The sequence below is a fragment of the Chiloscyllium plagiosum genome, unplaced genomic scaffold (assembly GCF_037043375.1).
Source record: "Chiloscyllium plagiosum isolate Xiang-an unplaced genomic scaffold, Cpla_swu_hap1 HiC_scaffold_5, whole genome shotgun sequence".
Lineage (NCBI taxonomy): Eukaryota > Metazoa > Chordata > Chondrichthyes > Orectolobiformes > Hemiscylliidae > Chiloscyllium > Chiloscyllium plagiosum.
The window spans coordinates 113,037,629-113,057,900 of NW_028270143.1; the positions used below are offsets into that span (position 1 = coordinate 113,037,629).

At 45.8% G+C, this 20,272-nt stretch overlaps 1 protein-coding gene across 5 annotated transcripts in view; it reads right to left on the reverse strand.

Moving 5' to 3' along the window:
* dpp6a (dipeptidyl-peptidase 6a) overlaps window positions 1-20,272 on the reverse strand; it is a 1,528,415-nt gene that overhangs the window by 151,642 nt on the left and 1,356,501 nt on the right. For all 5 annotated transcript variants that reach the window (XM_043690726.2, XM_043690729.2, XM_043690724.2 and 2 more), the window contains exon 9: window positions 8,034-8,188. In XM_043690726.2, the coding sequence (XP_043546661.2) occupies window positions 8,034-8,188 (155 nt within the window). The remainder of the gene's footprint in view (window positions 1-8,033; window positions 8,189-20,272) is intronic.

Sequence of the window (20,272 nt, forward strand, 5' to 3'; positions counted from 1 at the left end):
GAATGAGGCTACATGGAACATAGAAAAGTACAGCACAGAACAGGCCCTTAGGTCCATGATGTTGTGCCGAGGATTATTCTGAATGTAAAATATAATAACTTAATCTATGCACCCCTCAATTCACTGCTATCCATGTGTATGTCCAGAAGTTGCTTAAATGTCCCTAATGATTCTGCTTCCACCACCACCGCTGGCAATGCATTCCATGCATTTACAACTCTCTGTGGAAAGAACATATCTCTGACATCTCCTCTATACCTTTCTCCTAATATCTTCAAACTATGACCCCTCATATCAGTCAATCCTGCCCTGGGGAAAAGTCTCTGGCTATTGACTCTATCTATTCCTCATCATCGTGCATAGCTCAATCAGGTCTCCTCTCTTCCGCCTTCTCTCCAGAGAGAAAAGTCAGAGCTTATTCAACCTTTCTTCATAAGGCAAGCCCTCCAGTCCAGGCAGCATCCTGGTAAACCTTCTTTGCACCCTCTCCAAAGCCTCTGTATCTTTCCTATTGTAGGGCGACCAGAACTGGACACAATATTCCAAGCGTGGTCTCACCAGGAACTTGTAGAGCTGCAGCAAAACTTCACGGCTGTTAAACTCGATCGCCCATTAATGAAAGCCAAAACACCAGATGCTTTCTTAACAACACTATCCACTTGGGTGGCAACTTTGAGGGATCTGTGTACTTGCACACCCAGATCGCTCTGTTCCTCCACACTGCCAAGAATCCTGTCTTTAATCCTATATTCAGCATTCGAGTTCGACCTTTCAAAATGCATCACTTCACATTTATCCAGGTTGAACTCCATCTGCCACTTCTCAGCCCAGTTCTGCATCCTGTCAATGTCACGCTGCAGCCTGCAATAGCCCTTGATACTATCAATGGCACCTCTAAACTTTGTGTCATCTGCAAATTTACTAACCAACCCCTCAACCTCCTCATCCAAGTCATTTATAAAAACTACAAAAAGCAGAGGCCCATGAATAGAGCCCTGCGGGACCCCACTCAACACTGACCTCCAGGCAGAATACTTTCCATCTACAACCACTCTCTGCCTTCTGTCAGCCAGCCAATTCTGAACCCAGATAGCCAAATCTCCCTGTATCCCATACTTCCTGCTTTTATAAATGAGCCTACCATGGGAAACCTTATCAAATGCCTTGCTGAAGGCTAGTTTTTTATTCAATTTGCACCATCTGCCACAGTGGGATTTGAACCCATGCTACCGAGATATTAGCCTAGAGCTCTTGATTATTACCTCTAAGCCACCACATCTCTGTTAAGGGTGGGGGTGGGGGGGGGGGGGGGGGGTGGTGAGAAAGTGACAGAGGTATTGTTCTTATGGGTGACTTCAATGTCCCCAATATTGACTGGAACCTCCTTAGTACACATAGTCTGGATGGAGCCGATTTTGTCAGGTGTGTCCAGGAAGTATTCCTGACTCAATATGTCAGGGGATGCCATATTGCATTTGGTGCTTGGCAATGAGCCAGGACAGGTGTCAGATCTCTCGATGAGAGAGCATTTTGGTGACAGTGACCACAACTGCCTCATCTTGACCATCCACCATGGAGAGGGATAGCATAGCAAACTCTGTGTGGAGTTTGCACATTCTCCTCGTGGCTGCGTGGGTTCCTACGGGTGCTCTGGTTTCCTCCCACAATCCAAAAATGTGCAGGTTAGGTGAATTGGCCATGCTAAATTGCCCGTAGTGTTAGGTGAAGGGGTAAACGTAGGAGTATGGGTCTGGGTGGTATACGCTTCGGCGGGTCGGTGTGGACTTGTTGGGCTAAAGGGCCTGTTTCCACACTGTAAGTAATCTAATAGCAAAGTATTTAATTGGGGGAGGGGGAAATTATACTGCTATTAGACTGTGGAGTATAAATTGGGAACAATTGTTCAATGGGAAATGTACAATAGAAATATGGAAGCTGTTTAAGGAGGACTTGTCGCAAATGTTGAATAACACTGAGACAGACAAGGAATGGCAAGGTGAAGGAGCCTAGATGACAAGAGCAGAGGAGCTTCTCATCGAAAGGAAGAAGGAAGCATACTTAAGGTTGAGGAAGCAAGGACCTGGCACAGCTTTAGAGGATTACAGGGTAGCTAGGAAAGAACACAAAAATGGACTGAGGAGAGCTAGGAGGGGGCATGAAAAAGCCTGGGCAGGAAGGATTAGGGTAAACCCGAAGGCATTCCACACGTACGTGAGGTATAAGAGAATGATCAGAGAAAGGGTAGGGCCATTTGGGGATAGCGGAAGAAGCTTGTGCCTGGCGTTTGAAGAGGTAGGTGAGGCCCTAAGTGAGTTTTCTGCTTCAGTATTCACTAGAGTTGATAGTGAGTCCACTGTAGACCAGGTTAATAGGCTTGAATAGATTGATGTTAAGTAAGTGGTTGTGCTGGAAATTCTGGGAAACATCAAGATAGGTAACTCCCCAGGGCCAGACCAATGGCCCAACATTTCAACTCCCCCTCCCACTCTGCCAAGGACATGGAGGTCCTGGGCCTCCTTCACCGCCGCTCCCTCACCACCAGATGCCTGGAGGAAGAACGCCGCATCTTCCGCCTCGGAACACTTCAACCCCAGGGCATCAATGTGGACTTCAACAGTTTCCTCATTTCCCCTTCCCCCACCTCACCCTAGTTCTAAACTTCCAGCTCAGCACTGTCCCCATGACTTGTCCGGACTTGTCCTACCTGCCTATCTCCTTTTCCACCTATCCACTTCCACCCTCTCCTCCCTGACCTATCACCTTCATCCCCTCCCCCACTCACCCATTGTACACTATGCTACTTTCTCCCCACCCCCACCCTCCTCTAGCTTATTTCTCCACGCTTCAGGCTCACTGCCTTTATTTCTGATGAAGGGCTTTTGCTTGAAACGTCGATTTCAAAGCTCCTTGGATGCTGCCTGAACTGCTGTGCTCTTCCAGCACCACTGATCCAGATATATCCATGGTTATTACAGGAAGCGAGGATTGAGATTGCTGCACCTTTGGTGATGATCTTTGCATCCTCACTCTCCACGGTAGTAGTATTGAATGATTGGAGGGAGGCGAATGTTGTTCTTCTGTTCAAGAAAGGCGGCACGGTGGCACAGTGGTTAGCACTGCTGCCTCACAGCCCCAGAGACCCGGTTTCAATTCCCGCCTCAGGCGACTGACTGTGGAGTTTGCACATTCTCCCCGTGTCTGCGTGGGTTTCCTCCGGGTGCTCCGGTTTCTTCCCACAGTCCAAAGATGTGCAGGTCAGGTGAATTGGCCATGCTAAATTGCCCGTAGTGTTAGCTAAGGGGCAAATGTAGGGATATGGGTGGGTTGCGCTTCGGCGGGTCGGTGTGGACTTGTTGGGCCGAAGGGCCTGTTTCCACACTGTAATGTAATCTAATCTAATGTAATCTAATCTAAAAAAAGGGAATAGGGAAATCCCTGGGAATTACAGACCAGTCAGTCTCACATCTGTGGTAAGCAAGGTACTGGAAAGGATTCTGAGAGGTAGGATTTATGACTATTTGGAAAGGCATAGTTTGATTAAAGATAGTCAGCATGGCTTCATAAGGGACAGGTCATGCTTCACAAATCTTATTGCGTTCTTTGAGAATGTAATGAGACAAGTTAATGAAGGTTGAGTAATGGATGTGGTGGAAATGGATTTCAGTAAGTTATTTGGTAAGGTTCCTCACAGTAGGCTCACTTAGCAAGTTAGGTCTGGGATACAGGGACATTTGGCTGTCTGGATACAGAATTAGTTGGTCAAAAGAAGACAGCGGAGTGGTCGTGGATGGAAAGCATTCTGTCTGGAGGTCAGTGACCAGTGGTGTCCTGCAGGGATCTTTTCTTGGGCCTCTGCTCTTTGTAATTTTTATAAATGTCTTGGATGAAGAAGTGGAAGGGTGGGTTAGTACATTTGCCGATGACACAAAGGTTGGTGGTGTTGTAAATAGCATCGAGGGCTGTTGCAGGCTACAGCAAGACATTGACAGGATGCAGAGCTGGGCTGTAAAGTGGCAGATGGAGTTCAACCTGAATAAATGTGAAGCGATTTTTTTGGAAAGTCAAATTTGAATGCTGAATACAGGTTTAAAGACAGGATTCTTGGCAGTGTGGAAGAACAGCGGGATCTTAGGGTCCACGTAAATAGACCCCTCAAAGTTGTCACCCAAGTTGATAAGGTTGTTAAGAAGGCGTATGGTGTTTTGGTTTTCATTTACAGGGGGATTGTGCTTAAGAGCTGTGGGGTTTTGCTGCAGTGCTTTAAAACCCTGGTTAGACCACACTTGGAATATTGTGTCCAGTGCTGATCGCCTCATTATAGGACGATGTAGATGCTTTAGAGACGGTGCAGAGGAGATATACCAGGATGCTGGCTGGATTGGAGGGCTCGTCTTATGAAGAGAGGTTTACTGAGCTGAGGCTTTTCACACTGGAGACACGAACGAAGAGAGGTGACTTGATAGAGGTGTACAAGGTAATGAGAGGCATGGATAAAGTAGATAGCCAGAGCCTTTTCCCAGGGCAGAAATGGCTGTTATGAGAGGTCATAATTTTAAGGTGATTGGAAGAAGGTATATGGGAGATGACAGACATAGGTTTTTTACACAGAGTGTGGTGGGTGGAAGTAATGCACTGACAGCTGTGGTAGTAGAGTCAGAGACATTAGGGACATTTAAGCAACTGCTGGACAAGCACATGCATGGCAGTAAATTAAGGGATGTGTAGGTTAGCTTGATCTTAGATTAAGGTAAATGCTCAGCACAACACCGTGGGCCGAAGGGCCTATACTGTGCTGTACTGGTCTATGTTCTATGTTCTAAGTGAGAAGATAAGAGAAGTAAAATGAGGTGAATATCTGGGCAATAGTGATCATCATATAATATAATAGACATGACAGCAATGATATATGATTAGTCCAGATGATGACAGTGAAGAATATCAATGTGTTAAGAACCAAGTTAATAGGGAATTTTGAGAAACTTTGTAGCTCAGGTTGAGATTTTGGATGTAGGTTTGCTTGCCGAGCTGGAAGGTTCATTTTCAGACATTTCATCTCCATTCTAGGTAACATCTTTAGTGAGCCTCCAGACAAAGCACTGCTGATGATTCCTGCTTTTTATTTATATGTTTGGGTTTCTTTGGGTTGGTGATGTCATTTCCTATGGTGATGTAATTTCCTGTTCTTTTTCTCAGGGGGTGATAAATCAGGTCCAAGTCACTGGGTGGCACGGTGGCTCAGTGGTTAGCACTGCTGCCTCACAGCACCAGGGTGCCAGGTTCAATTCCAGCTTTGGGCGACTGTGTGGAGTTTGCACATTCTCCCAGTGTCTGTGTGGGTTTCCTTCCACAGTCCAAAGATATGCAGGTCAGGTGAATTGGCCATGCTAAATTGTGCATAGTGTTATCGTTATACTAATCATAGTGTTAAGTGCATTAGTCAGAGGGAAATGGGTCTAGGTGGGTTACTCTTTGGAGGATTAGTGTAGACTGGTTGAGCTGAATGGCCTGTATCCACACTGTAGGGAATCTAATCTAATCAATGTGTTTGTTGATAGAAGCATACATTCCAGCTGGAACTCTAAGAATTCTTGTGTGTGTCTCTGTTTGGCTTTTCTTAGGATGGATGTGTTGTCCCAGTTGAGGTGGTGTCCTTCCTCATCTGTATATAAGGATACTACTAAGAGAGGGTCATGTTGTTTTGTGACTAGTTGATGTTCATGTATCCTGGTGGCTAGTTTTCTGCCTGTTTGTCCAATGTAGTGTTTGTTACAGTCCTTGCACGGTATTTTGTAAATGACATTAGTTTTGCTTGTTGTCTGTAATAGGGTCTTTCAAGTTCATTAGCTGCTGTTTTAGTGTATTGGTGGGTTTGTGGGCTACCATGATGCCAAGGGGTCTGAGTAGTCTGGCAGTCATTTCTGACATGTCTTTGATATAGGGGAGTGTGGCTAGGGTTTCTGGACGCATTTTGTCTGCTTGTTTGGGTTTGCTGCTGAGAAATCAGTGGACAGTGTCATTGGGTACCCATTCTTTTTGAATACACGGTATAGGTGATTTTCCTCTGCTCTGCATAGTTCCTCTGTGCTACAGTGTGTGTTGGCTCATTGGAATAATGTTCTGATGCAGCTTCGTTTGTGGATGTTGGGATGATTGCTTCTGTAGTTCAATATTTGGTCAGTATGTGTTGTTTTCCTGTCTACGCTGGTTTGAAGTTCCCCATTGGCTGTTCGCTTGACTGTGACATCTAGGAATGGCAGTTTGTTGTTGTTTTCCTCCTCTTTAGTAAATTTTATGCCAGTAAGGGTATTATTGATGATCTTGAAGGTTTCCTCTAACTTGTTTCGTTTAGTGATGACTAAGGTGTAATCCACGTAGCGGACCCAAAGTTTGGGTTGGATGGTTGGCGGAGCTGTTTGTTCGAGTCTCTGCATTACTGCCTCTGCTGAAAACCCTGATATCGGAGATCTCATGGGTGTTCTGTTGGTTTGTCTGTAGGTTTTGTTATTGAAGATGAAGTGTGTGGTAAGGCATAGGTCCACTAGCTTGACGATACTGACTTTGCCGATGAAATGGGTGGTGTTTGGTGTTTGTGTCTTCGGGTCTTCTAATAGTGTGGTCAGTGTTTCTTTGGCCAGGTTGATGTTGATTGATGTGAACAGGGCTGTTACATCATTGGACGGCATTGTGTCTCAGTAGTTAGCACTACTGCCTCACAGCGCCAGGGACCCAGGTTCGATTCCAGCCTTGGATGCCTGTCTGTGTGGAGTTTGCACATTCTCCCCATGTCTGTGTGGGTTTCCTCCCACAATCCAAAGATGTGCAGGTCAGGTGAATTGGCCATGCTAAATTGCCCATAGTGTTAGGTGCATTAGTCAGAGGGAAACAGGTTTGGGTGGGTTACTCTTCGGAGGGTCAGTGTAGACTTGTTCGGTGGAAGGGCCTGTTTCCACACTGTAGGGAATATAATCTAATCTAATCATCAAAGGAGACCATTATTTCATCCTCTTCTTAGTGTCTTTGATGGTCTTCAGGAATTCTTGGGTGGAGTGGATGGAGTGGCCTAAGTCTTCTACTAAGTGTTTTAGTCTGTGGCATAGCTTCTTAGCCAATCTGTAAATTGGTGTTCCAGGAAGTGAGACTATGGGTATGATACCGTGCAAGGGCTGTAACAAACACTACATTGGACAAACAGGCAGAAAACTAGCCACCAGGATATATGAACATCAACTAGCCACAAAACAACATGACCCTCTCTCACTTGTATCTTTACATACAGTTGAGGAAGGACACCACTTTGACTGGGACAACACATCCATCTTAGGACAAGCCAAACAAAGACATGCGTGAGAATTCCTAGAAGCATGGCATTCCAACTGGAACTCTATCAACAAACACATTGACTTGGACCCGATTTATCACCCCTGAGAAAAAGAACAGGAAATTATATCACCATAGGAAATGACATCGCCAGCCCAAAGAAACCCAAACATATAAATAGAAAGCAGGAATCATCAGCAGTGCTTCTCCTGGAGGCTCACTGATGATGTTACTGAGTATGGTGACAAAACATTTGAAAATGAACCTTCCAGCTCAGCGAGCAAACCTACATCCAGAACCAAGTTAATAAGGGTCTGAGAATATGACTTAGAAAAATAACATGGACACCTATATCATCATACAACAATGTAGAAGAATAATAGTAAACATTTCAGTGGGAAACTATAACCTGCTAGAGGGGAAGAACAGTGAGGTCCTTTTTAAAGCCTTTCCCTCCTCAGCTTAAACTGATGCCCTCTGGTTTTGGACTCCCCACCCTGGAACAACAGTGTTTTCATAAAAGCATTTACGTTATGATAAATAGCCACATTTCTGAAAGAAAGTTTCCCAAAACTCCTAACAGCTCAAGAAGAGGCAGGCCCAGTGCATTTTGTGTGTGGTTAATCTTCAGTTTGATCCAAATATTTTACTTTGAATAAACATGAAAAACCTGCCTGCATCATTGTCAGTAAGCTGCTTTCCCCTTTAATAGTTACCTTTGGATAAGGATATGTCTTCCCAGTGGGATACAAGGAGCTAAGATACATCGGGATTTCCATTGTGTGGACCTTTGTGTCATTAATTGTAGCATAGGCCAACCTGGCTCCATCCGGGGACCACCAGTGAGCAATATTGGTTTTCAGAAGTTCTTCTGTGAAGATAAACAGAGTGGCTTCATTTTATGAGAGACAACTAAAAGCATTCTACTGGTTAGAGGCATTCTGTAGAAGCAGTACATATTTAATAGATGAAGTCCAAATATGGTGAAATAGTAGTTTAGGGTGGTACATCCCTTAAACTGTGTGCAATTACCCCAACAAGCAATGTTTACAACAATTGATAATAGGTTCATGGTCACCATTAACGGGACTAGAGCTACAAGAGTCATAGACTTACATACTACAGTCCAACTCATCCACGCTGACCAGCTATTTTAAGCTGATCTATTCCTGTCTGCCAGCATTTGGCCCGTATCCCTCTAAACCCTTCCTTTTAATTAACCCATCTGGAGACATTTTAAATGTTGTATCAGCTTAAAGGAACTGTATCAGCTTCCATCACTTCCTCTGGCAACTCAATGAGTGAAAAGGTTGCCCCAAAGGTCCTTTTTAAAGCCTTTCCCTCCTCAGCTTAAACTGATGCCCTCTGGTTTTGGACTCCCCACCCTGGGCAAGAGACCTTGGCTGTCCACTCTATCCACAAGTTTACAATTCCAGATTTTATGAACTGAATTGAGACTTCACCAGCTGTCGTTGTGGGATTTTGGACTCCTACTCACAAGCATTAGCCAGGGCCACTGCATAACTAGCTCAGTGACATTTCTACTCTGGAGATAGTGAGACCTGCAGATGCTGGAGAATCAGAATGGATAAAACGTGGAGCTGGAAAAAGCACAGCAGATCATAGGAGCAGGAGAGCGATGAAATGTTCTGATCTGAAACATCGACTCCCCTTTTCCTCTGATGCTGCTTGACCTGATGTGCTTTTTCCAGTTTCTCTCTTTATCCACTCCGACATTACTACTCTGCCATCTTTGCCCCTGTGGTGCTTCCTGTGGATGGTACTCAGTGCGGCCAGTGTGTGTCAGTGGTGCAGAGTTGACTGCTGAAATTGGCAAGTGGAAGCTAACATTCTTTGTTGCACAGGGAGGTCTGGAGTGCGTGCCTGAGAAGGTGGGTGTAAACAGATTCAATGATAACTGTAGTGATCAAACAAGGTGGCCAGGTAGATCACATTGAGTATGAGTTCCCAGATTTGGGGTTATTAACCTGGCCCAATCAGGGAGCCCTAGCTGACAGATATAAACAGGAGTCTCCTCCCCTTCACTGTTTGATCACACAGCATTGCCCTTTGATGTGAAGGGCACTACTTGTCATTGGCCACTCGGGTGTTTCCTTTCTTCCTGGTGGTGTAAATTTGAATAAAGATTTGTGCACCTTGTGTCTTTCTCTGCGTCTCACACCTGCATACACACACCATGGGTGCTGGGGGGAAAATAAGCACTACTGCAGCTAGGCGGTAGTGTGGGGGTAATAAAAACAAATTTTAAAAAATAAACAGGAGTCTCAGGAATTCTCCTCACTCTGGCTTACAGCTAGCTGGTCAGAGTCCATGTTCAGAGGAACTTTCGATTATCCTGTATTTGATTATCTGAATATCAGACTATCCAGCAAGATTGCAAGGTCCGATGCTTGGCTAAACTGTGTTATCCAGCATTCGATTACCCAGAATTCAATTAACCAACTGAAATACTCCCCGCCCGTGTCCTCTGTACTGTGCACGTGTAAATAAAGGACGGCTTAGTAATGGGATACTGGCGTCTGTGGATTTACTTCAGTAACCTTCAAAAGGAACTTGGATATATACAGGAAATTAAAAATTTTGCAGATTGGGAGGGAGAAAGTCCAGACAGGGAAGGAAAGCTCCACGATCTCAGAACTAAAAGGAGCAGAAATGTCTTCAACCAGAGAATAGGAGCAAACTGAAGAAGGCGTTAGATATAGTTTCTCGAGTTAAATTGAATTTGGGGTATTGGGGAAAAATCCAGTTGTCGAGTGAAAACTTTGTTAAGATAGCTGACTCAGCTGACTGACAGACAGTTATCACCTGAAGCGTGAGAAAAGCCTTCACAGGTATTAGTTACTTTTGAAACCAAAAGAACCGTGGATGCTGTGAATCAGAAACAAAAACAGAAGGTGTTGAAAATGCTCAGCAGGTCTGGCAGCATCTGTGGAGTTCTGAGGAAGGGTCACTGGACCCGAAACGTTAACTCTGATTTCTCTTCACAGATGCTGCCAGACCTGCTGAGCTTTTCCAGCAACTTCTGTTTTTGTTTCGGATTAACAGCATCCGTAATTCTTTCGGTTTTAATTGCTACTGAAACTTAACAAGTGTGAGTCATCTCAGCTCACCTCCACTCTATTTACGAAAGGCCCTGTTAAAAGCACATGATCACTCAATTTTGGATGGTGAGGAAGGAGAGAGCACATTGGGAGTGAGACACAGTCTAAGTGAGTATATAGCTTGGGGAATGTGGCGGCAGTATGGGAATTTGTTGCAGAGGGGTGGAAGTGCTTTTTTGGCTCATAGTTTGTAAGGTTTCTTATTTAAATGGGATAAAAGGAGCAGGGGTCCAACACAAAAGACTGACATCACGGATAAATGGTGAGTTCATTGGTTAGTGGTAGCTACTAATTTGACTATCCATTCAAGATTACTTTCACCAAAAGAGAAAATGCTGGAAAATCTCAGCAGGTCTGGCAGCACCTGTAAGGAGAGAAAAGAGCTGACATTTCGAGTCTAAATGACCCTTTGTCAAAGCTAAAAAAAAGGGAGAAATAGGGAGGTATTGAAGTTAAATGGGGGAAATACTTACAGGCTACAAACTGGGGAAAAAGGTATGATTTAAAAAAAAAATCAAATTAAAAGCTAAATAAATAAATAGAGATGTTGGGCCAAGCAATGTATTATAACTGCATGATGTGGGAATTGGTGGACCCCATTGTGGTTCATAGTGACCACATCTGGAGCGAGTGTTGGCTGCCTGAGGAACTTCTGCCCAGAGCTGTTGAGCTGGAGTCTGAACTTTGAACACTGCAACACATCAAGGAGGGAGAGAGTTCCCCGGACATTGTGCTTGAGGAGGCAGTCACACCCTTTAGATTAACTACCCCAAATTTGATCATGGTCAGAGACAGGAGGGTATGACTACGAGTGAGGCAGATAGAGGGATCCAGGGGGTAGTGCTGAAGGGATCTCAGCCCTTGAGCTTGTCTAACAGGTTTGAGATTCTTGCTCCCTGGGTGGACGAGAGTGGGGGCTGGAGGGAAGATGAGCAAACTGACCATAGCACTGTGGTACAGGAGCTATTCAAGATGGAGAGCAAAGAGAAAGGCAGTTGTAATTGGGGACAGTTAGTCAGGGGAATAGACACTGTTCTCTGTGGCAAAGATTGAGAGTGCTGTGTTGCCCGCCTGGTGCCCGGGTTCAGGATATCACATCTGGGCTGCAGAGGAACGGGAAGTGGGAGGGGAAAGGTCCAGTTGTCACGGTGCACATAGGTACCAATGATATATATAGAAAGAGGAAAAAAGTTCTGCTGAGGGAATATGAGTAGCTCAGGGTAAATAAAAAAAACAGAACCAGAAAAGACAATAATTTTTGGAATACTACCTGAACCGTGAGCACAGGGTCAACAAGATTAAAGAGGCAAATCTGTGACTCAAAGATTGGTATGGGAGAAATGGATTTGAATTCATGGGACATTGACACCAGTACTGAGGAAGGAGGGAGCTGTTCCAATGGGCTCGGCTCCAGCTGAACCTTGCTAGGACCAGAGTTTTGGCAAATTGCATAACGAGCGCTGTGGGTAGGACTTTAAATAGTGTGTGTATTGTGGGGAGAGGGGGTGGGGAGGGTGGTGGGTTCAGCTGCATGGAGAATTATGGGAAAGGTTAAAGAGAGGTGGGCTCAGCAGAGGTTATTAAAGTTTCCAGGAAAATAATAGGGCAGAATTTAGATAGGCTCAGGAATCTAACTTCAGGCATAGCAGATAAGGGAACAACTACGAGAAGGGGGGCAGTCAACACCGAACTGAGGGTGTTGCATTTAAATGCATGTGGTGTACGGAACAAGGTAAATGAGCTTATTACATAGATGGAAACTGGCAGGTCCAAATAGAGACGTGGCCATAAGGATATCAGGGCTGGAACAACAGGCAGAGGGCAGTGCCGAGTTGGAGGGTTGGGACTGGGATAAGATAGGGGGAGGGGAAATAGGGTGAAATCCACATTGATCCCATGTGGTTGCAGGGTCCCAAGGTGGAAGATGAGGCATTCTTCCTTTAGGCGTCAGGTGGTTACGGTTTGGCGATGGAGGAGGCTCTGGACCTGCATGGCCTTGGGGGGAGTTGGAGGGGGAGTCAAGGTGTTCAGCCACAGGGTGGTGGGGTTGGTTGGGGAGGGTGTCCCAGAGTTTCTCTCTGAAACGATCTGCAAGTTGGTGTCCTGTCTCCCCAATGTCGAGGAGACCACATCGGGTGGAACGGATGCAGTAGCTGACATGTGTAGAAGTACAGGTAAATTGCTGGTGGATGTGGAAGGATCCTTTGAGGTCTTGGATGGTGGTAAGGGGAGCGGTGTGGGCAGACCAAGTACATGCAGGTCATGGACCCAAACCCTAACGACCTGACCCCTGGAGGAAGATTGCCACGTCTTCTGCCTTGGGACCCTGCAACCACACGGAATCAATATGGATTTCACCAATTTCCCCATTTCCCCTCCCCCATCTTATCCCAGTCCCTATCTGTCCAACTTCCTTCCCATCTATCTGCTCCACCTCCTCTCTGACCTATCAGTTTCACCCTCATGCTCATCTACCAATCATGTTCCCAGTCACTTCATCCCAGCCCCAACCCCCCTCCCATTTATCTCTCAGCCCCCTTGGTCCACAAGCCTCATTCCTGATGAAGGGCTTATGCCTGAAATGTCAACTCCCCTGCTCCTCGGATGCTGCCTGACCTGCTGTGCTTTCCCAGTACCACACCCGTCGACTCTGATCTACAGCATCTGCAGTCCTCACTTTCTCCTAATGACTTTGTTTTGTTTTTAATGATGAGCCACCTCCTGTGTAGCCAAATCGAAGTTTACATACAAAGCCCGTTATGAGCAATGCAGACCTTCAAGGCTGAGCAGTCTCCCTTTATAAGTACTCTAAATACTCAATTCCAAAATACCCAATTTTAACAATCTAATTACTTATGTAATAATTGACAAAGACTGCAAACAGTTAGAATCAGTGCACTGAAGAGGAGAAAACAAGCAAGTCCAGGGAGGAGTAGTGTGCACTGATCTAATCCAAGAATGCCTTAGGCAACTTTTCTCCTTATCCCGGGTGGATGATTTTTAGGCTCGCAGCGTGCATTTTACATTTTGAAGATACAATCATAACGTGATGAGTTAAGTTCGGTCAGAAAATGCCAAAGGCTTTTAACAGCGGATCAACTTCTGAAGAAAGTGTAACACAGCTTCTGATATCACCTCCCGCATATTATGGCCCTGGGAAAGGCAAGGGATTTCGGTCGAGCATCTGAAGTGAGTGTTTGATTGAACTCCCGACAAATTAATCGGATTTATTGCGATCTGCCTGACAGGGATCATTCATTTCACTGAGATAGGACCAACCCAATGCAGAACCCCCAACTTTGACCAGCACAGTTATCGAAACATTTCAGAATGGTTTCTCAGATATTCTTTACTCATTCTTCTTATATGGGAATCATAGAAATTTACAACATGGAAGGAAGCCATTAGGCCCATCGAAGACTTCACCTGACGAAGGGGCAGTGCTCCGAAAGGTTGTGATTTCAAATCAACCTGTTGGACCATAACCTAGTGTCATGTGTTCGCTGCCTTCAGTCGCCAGAAGGACAAGGGTTCCAGAAACATCAGGTTTCTCTCCGGTTCACACTCCATCCTGACTTAGAACAAATCTGTCATTGGATCAAAATTCTAGTAGAACAGAGGGCATAATTATATCAAATGGACTGTAGTGATTCAGGGCTGAAGCTCACTACCACCTGCTCAAGCAGCCGTAGAGATGGGCAATAAACATTGGCCCTTTGTCACCAACACTCACATCCAATGGACTTTTTTTTAAAAATGTTGTTGTCCCAGATTCCCCACTGACTGCCAATGTAGTTATGCTGCCCACTTTGGTCAGGTCTATGAAATCCAACCCATTTACTTCTTTGTGACTGAGGTGAAATCATCAGAGTCTGAAAGAATATAATGCTGAAGAAGTGGACTATCACATGACTGCTGGACCTTTGATTAAATCACAAAGCTTTCCATTGTATGAAACAGAAAACTTAAATTAACTCGACTGGAATGTGGCTTTATGATCTTCATAAACCTGAGGTTATCCTTAAGCCACGCTTGTTCACTTCTCAGTTATTAATACCTTCAAACCACAGACTTTTCATATTGTGTCCCATTGCTCCGAGGATTTTTATCTTTTTAACTTGATGGATTCACCATTTTGCAGAGTAGAAGTACTCATGGCTTCATTCAAAGGGTTTTCCTGCATTGTTAAAAGTCACATCAGTGTATCCACACATCCCTACCAACACCATGTCAATCCTGGTTTTCGCTGCGTGTAAGCCGTTTCATGTATGGGGAGTTGGCATTGCTAATTAAGAAGATCACTGTCGAGCAATCACCTCTACGGAATTACACGATAGGCACATTTAGATATTTGGAATGGGAAAGAGTGGCAGGGTTACAGGATAAGAATAGTTATCAATTCCTTCTCATTCTCTTTACTGGTAGATCAATCACAACTCCTATAATGTGTAGCACTGGCCCTTAAGTCAGATTTAATTCAAAATAGATTCCCTCTCAAGCTGCCTGAGAAAAGTCTGCTTGATTGTTTGCAGTGAGAGACAGAAATACTGCAGGCACTGACATCCAAAGTAGACAGGCAGGAGGCTGGAAGAACACAGCAAGCCAGGCAGCATCAGGAGGGACAGGCAGGAGGCTGGAAGAACACAGCAAGCCAGGCACCGTCAGGAGGTGGAGAAGTCAACAATTCGGGTGTAATCCTTCTTCAGGGCTCACCTCCTGATGCTGCCTGGCTTGTCGTGTTCTTCCATCCTCCTGCCTGTCCCTCCTGATGCTGCCTGGCTTGCTGTGTTCTTCCAGCCTCCTGCCTGTCCCTCCTGATGCTGCCTGGCTTGTCGTGTTCTTCCAGCCTCCTGCCTGTCCCTCCTGATGCTGCCTGGCTTGCTGTGTTCTTCCAGCCTCCTGCCTGTCCCTCCTGATGCTGCCTGGCTTGCCGTGTTCTTCCAGCCTCCAGCCTGTCCCTCCTGATGCTGCCTGGCTTGCTGTGTTCTTCCAGTTTCCAGCCTGTCCCTCCTGATGCTGCCTGGCTTGTCGTGTTCTTCCAGCCTCCTGCCTGTCCCTCCTGATGCTGCCTGGCTTGCTGTGTTCTTCCAGTTTCCAGCCTGTCCCTCCTGATGCTGCCTGGCTTGCTGTGTTCTCCCAGCCTCCTGCCTGTCCCTCCTGATGCTGCCTGGCTTGCCGTGTTCTTCCAGCCTCCAGCCTGTCCCTCCTGATGCTGCCTGGCTTGCTGTGTTCTTCCAGTTTCCAGCCTGTCCCTCCTGATGCTGCCTGGCTTGCTGTGTTCTCCCAGCCTCCTGCCTGTCCCTCCTGATGCTGCCTGGCTTGCCGTGTTCTTCCAGCCTCCAGCCTGTCCCTCCTGATGCTGCCTGGCTTGCTGTGTTCTTCCAGTTTCCAGCCTGTCCCTCCTGATGCTGCCTGGCTTGCTGTGTTCTTCCAGCCTCCTGCCTGTCCCTCCTGATGCTGCCTGGCTTGTCGTGTTCTTCCAGCCTCCAGCCTGTCCCTCCTGATGCTGCCTGGCTTGCTGTGTTCTTCCAGCCTCCTGCCTGTCCCTCCTGATGCTGCCTGGCTTGTCGTGTTCTTCCAGCCTCCTGCCTGTCCCTCCTGATGCTGCCTGGCTTGATGTGTTCTTCCAGCCTCCTGCCTGTCCCTCCTGATGCTGCCTGGCTTGCTGTGCTCTTCCAGCCTCCTGCCTGTCCCTCCTGATGCTGCCTGGCTTGCTGTGCTCTTCCAGCCTCCTGATTGTTTGCAGTGGCAAAGTACTTTTCTCCACACTTGAGCTGGAGACTTGATTATTTCCATCGCGGCTTTTGGTGAAAAGATGCAAGCCTCTTAATAAACCCTACCTTTTCCAAATATAAAAGCATCTACAGGTGACAGAAATATCACTGAGGCTACAAGCAGTTTGTGACTGTTAGTTATACAGCATGGAAACAGACCCTTCAGTCCAGATCGTCCATGCTGACCAGATATCCTAAACTAATCTAGTCCCATTTGCCAGTACTTGGCCTAAATCACTCTAAACCTTCCAAGTCATAAACACATCCAGACACCTTTTAAATGTTGGAGTTGTACCAGCCTCCACCACTTCCTCTGGCAGCTCATTCCATACATGCACCACCCTCTGCATGAAACAATAGAAAATAGACCATAGGTGCAGGAGTAGGCCATTCTGCCCTTCGAGCCTGCACCACCATTCAATATGATCATGGCTGATCATCCTTAATCAGTATCCTGTTCCTGCCTTATCTCCATAACCCTTGATTCCACTATCCTTGAGAGCTCTATCCAACTCTTTCTCAAATGAATCCAGAGACTGGGCCTCCACTGCCCTCTGGGGCAGAGCATTCCATACACCCACCACTCTCTGGGTGAAGAAGTTTCTCCTCATCTCTGTCTTAAATGGTCTACCCCGTATTTTTAAGCTGTGTCCTTTGGTTCGGCACTCACCCATCAGCGGAAACATGTTTCCTGCCTCTAAAGTGTCCAATCCTTTAATAATCTTATATGTCTCAATCAGATCCCCTCTCAGTCTTCTAAACTCAAGGGTATACAAGCCCAGTCGCTCCACTCTTTCAGCGTAAGGTAGTCCCGCCATTCCAGGAATTGACCTCGTTGCCACTTAAGTCCCTTTTATGTCTTTCCCCCTCACCTCAAACCTATACCCTCTGGCTTTGGACTACCCTACTCTATGACAAAAGACTTTGGTTATTCACCATATCCACAGAAGTTTGATTCCGGATTTTGTGAACCAAACTGAGATTTCACCAGCTGCTATGGTGGTGTTTGAACACCAATCCACACGCGTTAGTCAGGTGTATTTTATTACTAGTTCAGTGATAATACTACTCTGCCATCTTCACCCCTGTGGATGATACTCAGTGCTGCCAATGTATGTCAGTAGTGGAGGGATGACTGGTTGAACTGGCACGTGGAAGGTAACATTCTGTGTTGCACAGGGAGGTCTGGAATGCACTGCCTGAGAACGTGAGGGGAAACAGATTCAATGATAACCATCAAAAGGAACTTGGATATATACAGGAAATGGGAACATTTGCAGATTGTTAGGAAGAAAGTCAGGACAGACGAGGAAAACTCCACAATCGCAGGACTGAGAGGAGGAGAAACGTCTTAAACCAAAGAGTGACAAGCCTGTGGAGTGAATGCAGGAAGGAGTTAGATATAGTTCTTAGGGCTAAAGGTATCACAGGTTTGAGGGGAAATTCAGTTGTCTAGTGAAAATGTTACTAAGGTAGCTGACTCAGCTGACTCGGGGACAATCACTTGAAGCCTGAATACAGCCCTAATAGGTGTTAGCTACAATTGAAGCTTAACTAATATGTGGCACCTCAGCTCTCTTTATGAAAGGACCTGTTAAAAGCACGTGTAAACTTTTGCTATAAATTCTGTGTCTTACAATTCTGCACTCCACAACTACCTAATGAAAAAAATGGTGCTCCGAAAGCAAGCGCTTCCAATTAAACCTGAAGACATTAGATTAGATTAGATTACTTACAGTGTGGAAACAGGCCCTTTGTCCCAACAAATCCACTCCGACCCGCCAAAGCGCAACACACCCAGACCCATTCCCCTACATTTACCCCTTCACCTAATACTATGGGCAATTTAACATGGCCAGTTCACCTAACCTGCACATTTTTGGACTGTGGGAGGAAACTGGAGCACCCGGAGGAAACCCACGCAGACACGGGGAGAATGTGCAACCTCCACACAGTCGCCTGAGGCAGGAATTGAATCCGGGTCTCTGGCGCTGTGAGATAGCAGTGCTAACCACTGTGCCACCGTGCCACCCACCTGTTGGACTATAACCTGGTGTTGTGTGATTTTTAACTTTGTACACCCCAGTCCAACACCGGCTGATGAGCTGGAGTCTGAGCTTTGAATGCTTGGTTACGGCAGGGTGGGGGAAAATTACCTGGACATTGTGTTTCAGGAGGCAATCACACCCCTTAGAATAACCACCCTGTTTGGTCAATGGTTAGAGACAGGAGGGTGTGACTATGAGTGAGACAGGCTGAAGGATCCAGGAGGTAGTGCTGAAAGACCCTTTTAAATATTATAATTGTACCCATTTTCACCACTCTCTCTGGAAGCATGTTTCATACATGCACCACCCTCTGTGTGAAAACGTTGCCCCTTAGGTCCCTTTTCAATCTTTCCACTCTGTCCTTAAACCTCACCCTTATCTATGCCCCTCATGATTTTAAAAACGAGATGGTTGACAGGTGACTTTACAGAGGCCCTTTAAGATAATTAAAGTGTTTGCTGGATAGACCTTGACAAAACGTATTCACTTGTCGCACAGTCCCATATGCAGGTTGTAAACATTAGGCAGTCATTGTTGGGTCCAAAACAATTCAGCTGAACCTTCCTAATCCAGAGCACTTCAACTGGGTAAAGGAAAGATAGGTCGATGGACAGGTAGTATTGAAGAGTCAGGGAGGCTGCAGAAGGATTTGGATAGGTTAGGAGAGTGAGCAAAGAGGTGGTAGATGGAGTACAACATGGGAAAGTGTGGGGTCATGTACTTTGGCATGAACAATAGAAGCATGGACTATTTTCTAAATGGGGAGAAAATTCAGAAGTCTGAAGTGCAAATTGACTTGGGAGTTCGAGTCCAGGATTCTCTCAAGGTAGAACTTGCAGGTTGAGTCAGTAGTCAGGAAGGAAAATGCAATGATGGCATTTACTTCAACAGGACTTGCATATAAAAGCGGGGATGTTCTTCTGAGGCACTATAAGGTTCTGGTCAGGCCACATTTGGAATATTGTGTACAGTTTTGGACCCCATAATTCAGGAAGGATGTACTGGCCCTGGAGTGTGTTCAGAGGAGGTTCACGAGAATGGTGCCAGGAAAGAAAAGCTTAACATATGAGGAACGTTTGAGGACTCTGAGTCTATACTCGATGGAGTTTAGAAGGATGAGGGGGAGATCTAATTGTACCATACAGAATACTGAATGGCCTGGACAGAGTGGATGTTGGGAAGATGTCTCCATTGGTAGGAGAGACTAAGGCACAGCCTTAGAGTAAAGGGAAGACCTTTTAGAATGGAGATAAGGAGAAACTTCTTCAGCCAGAGAGTGGTGAATCTATGGAATACATTGCCACAGAAGGCTGTGGAAGCCAGGTCATTGAGGATATTTAAGACTGAGATAGATAGATTCTTGATTGTAAAGGGGATCAAAGGTTCCAGGGGAAAAGCGGGAAAATTGGGTTGAGAAACATATCAGCCATGATTGAGCGATCAAGCAGAGTCGATGGGCTGAATGGCCAAATTTCTGCTCCTATATCTTATGGTTTTATGGATTCTATTGGAGAAAAAAACACAAAGAACTGTAGATGTAAATCAGAAACAAAATCCGATATATTGCTGGAAACATTCAGTAGGTCTGGCAGCATCGGTGGAGAGAAGGTAAAGTTAATGTTGCGGGTCCAGTCACCCTTTGAGTTTGAGGAAGAGTCACAGGATCCGAAACACTAATTCTGCTGTTAATTCTCTGAACAGATTGATAAGGAAATATTTAGACCGTGAAAACAGTGAGAACTCCTACATTCTATGACCTCAGGATGTTCTAAAGTACACCTTCTCTCTCTCTCTTCAGGTACCCTGCCCTAAGGGAGTATTGAGAATCATGGAGGAATGTATGATTTATTGTGGTCTATGGTTATGTCGAGCAAACTACTGCAGCAGTTCACTGATGCCTTCTCCAATCTGGAGTAGGGAGCTCTCCTGCTCTTACCATCTGCCATTAGACATATTGGAAAGTTTTACAACCTACAGCGTGGAAGCAGGCCATTAACCCATCAGGCCCACA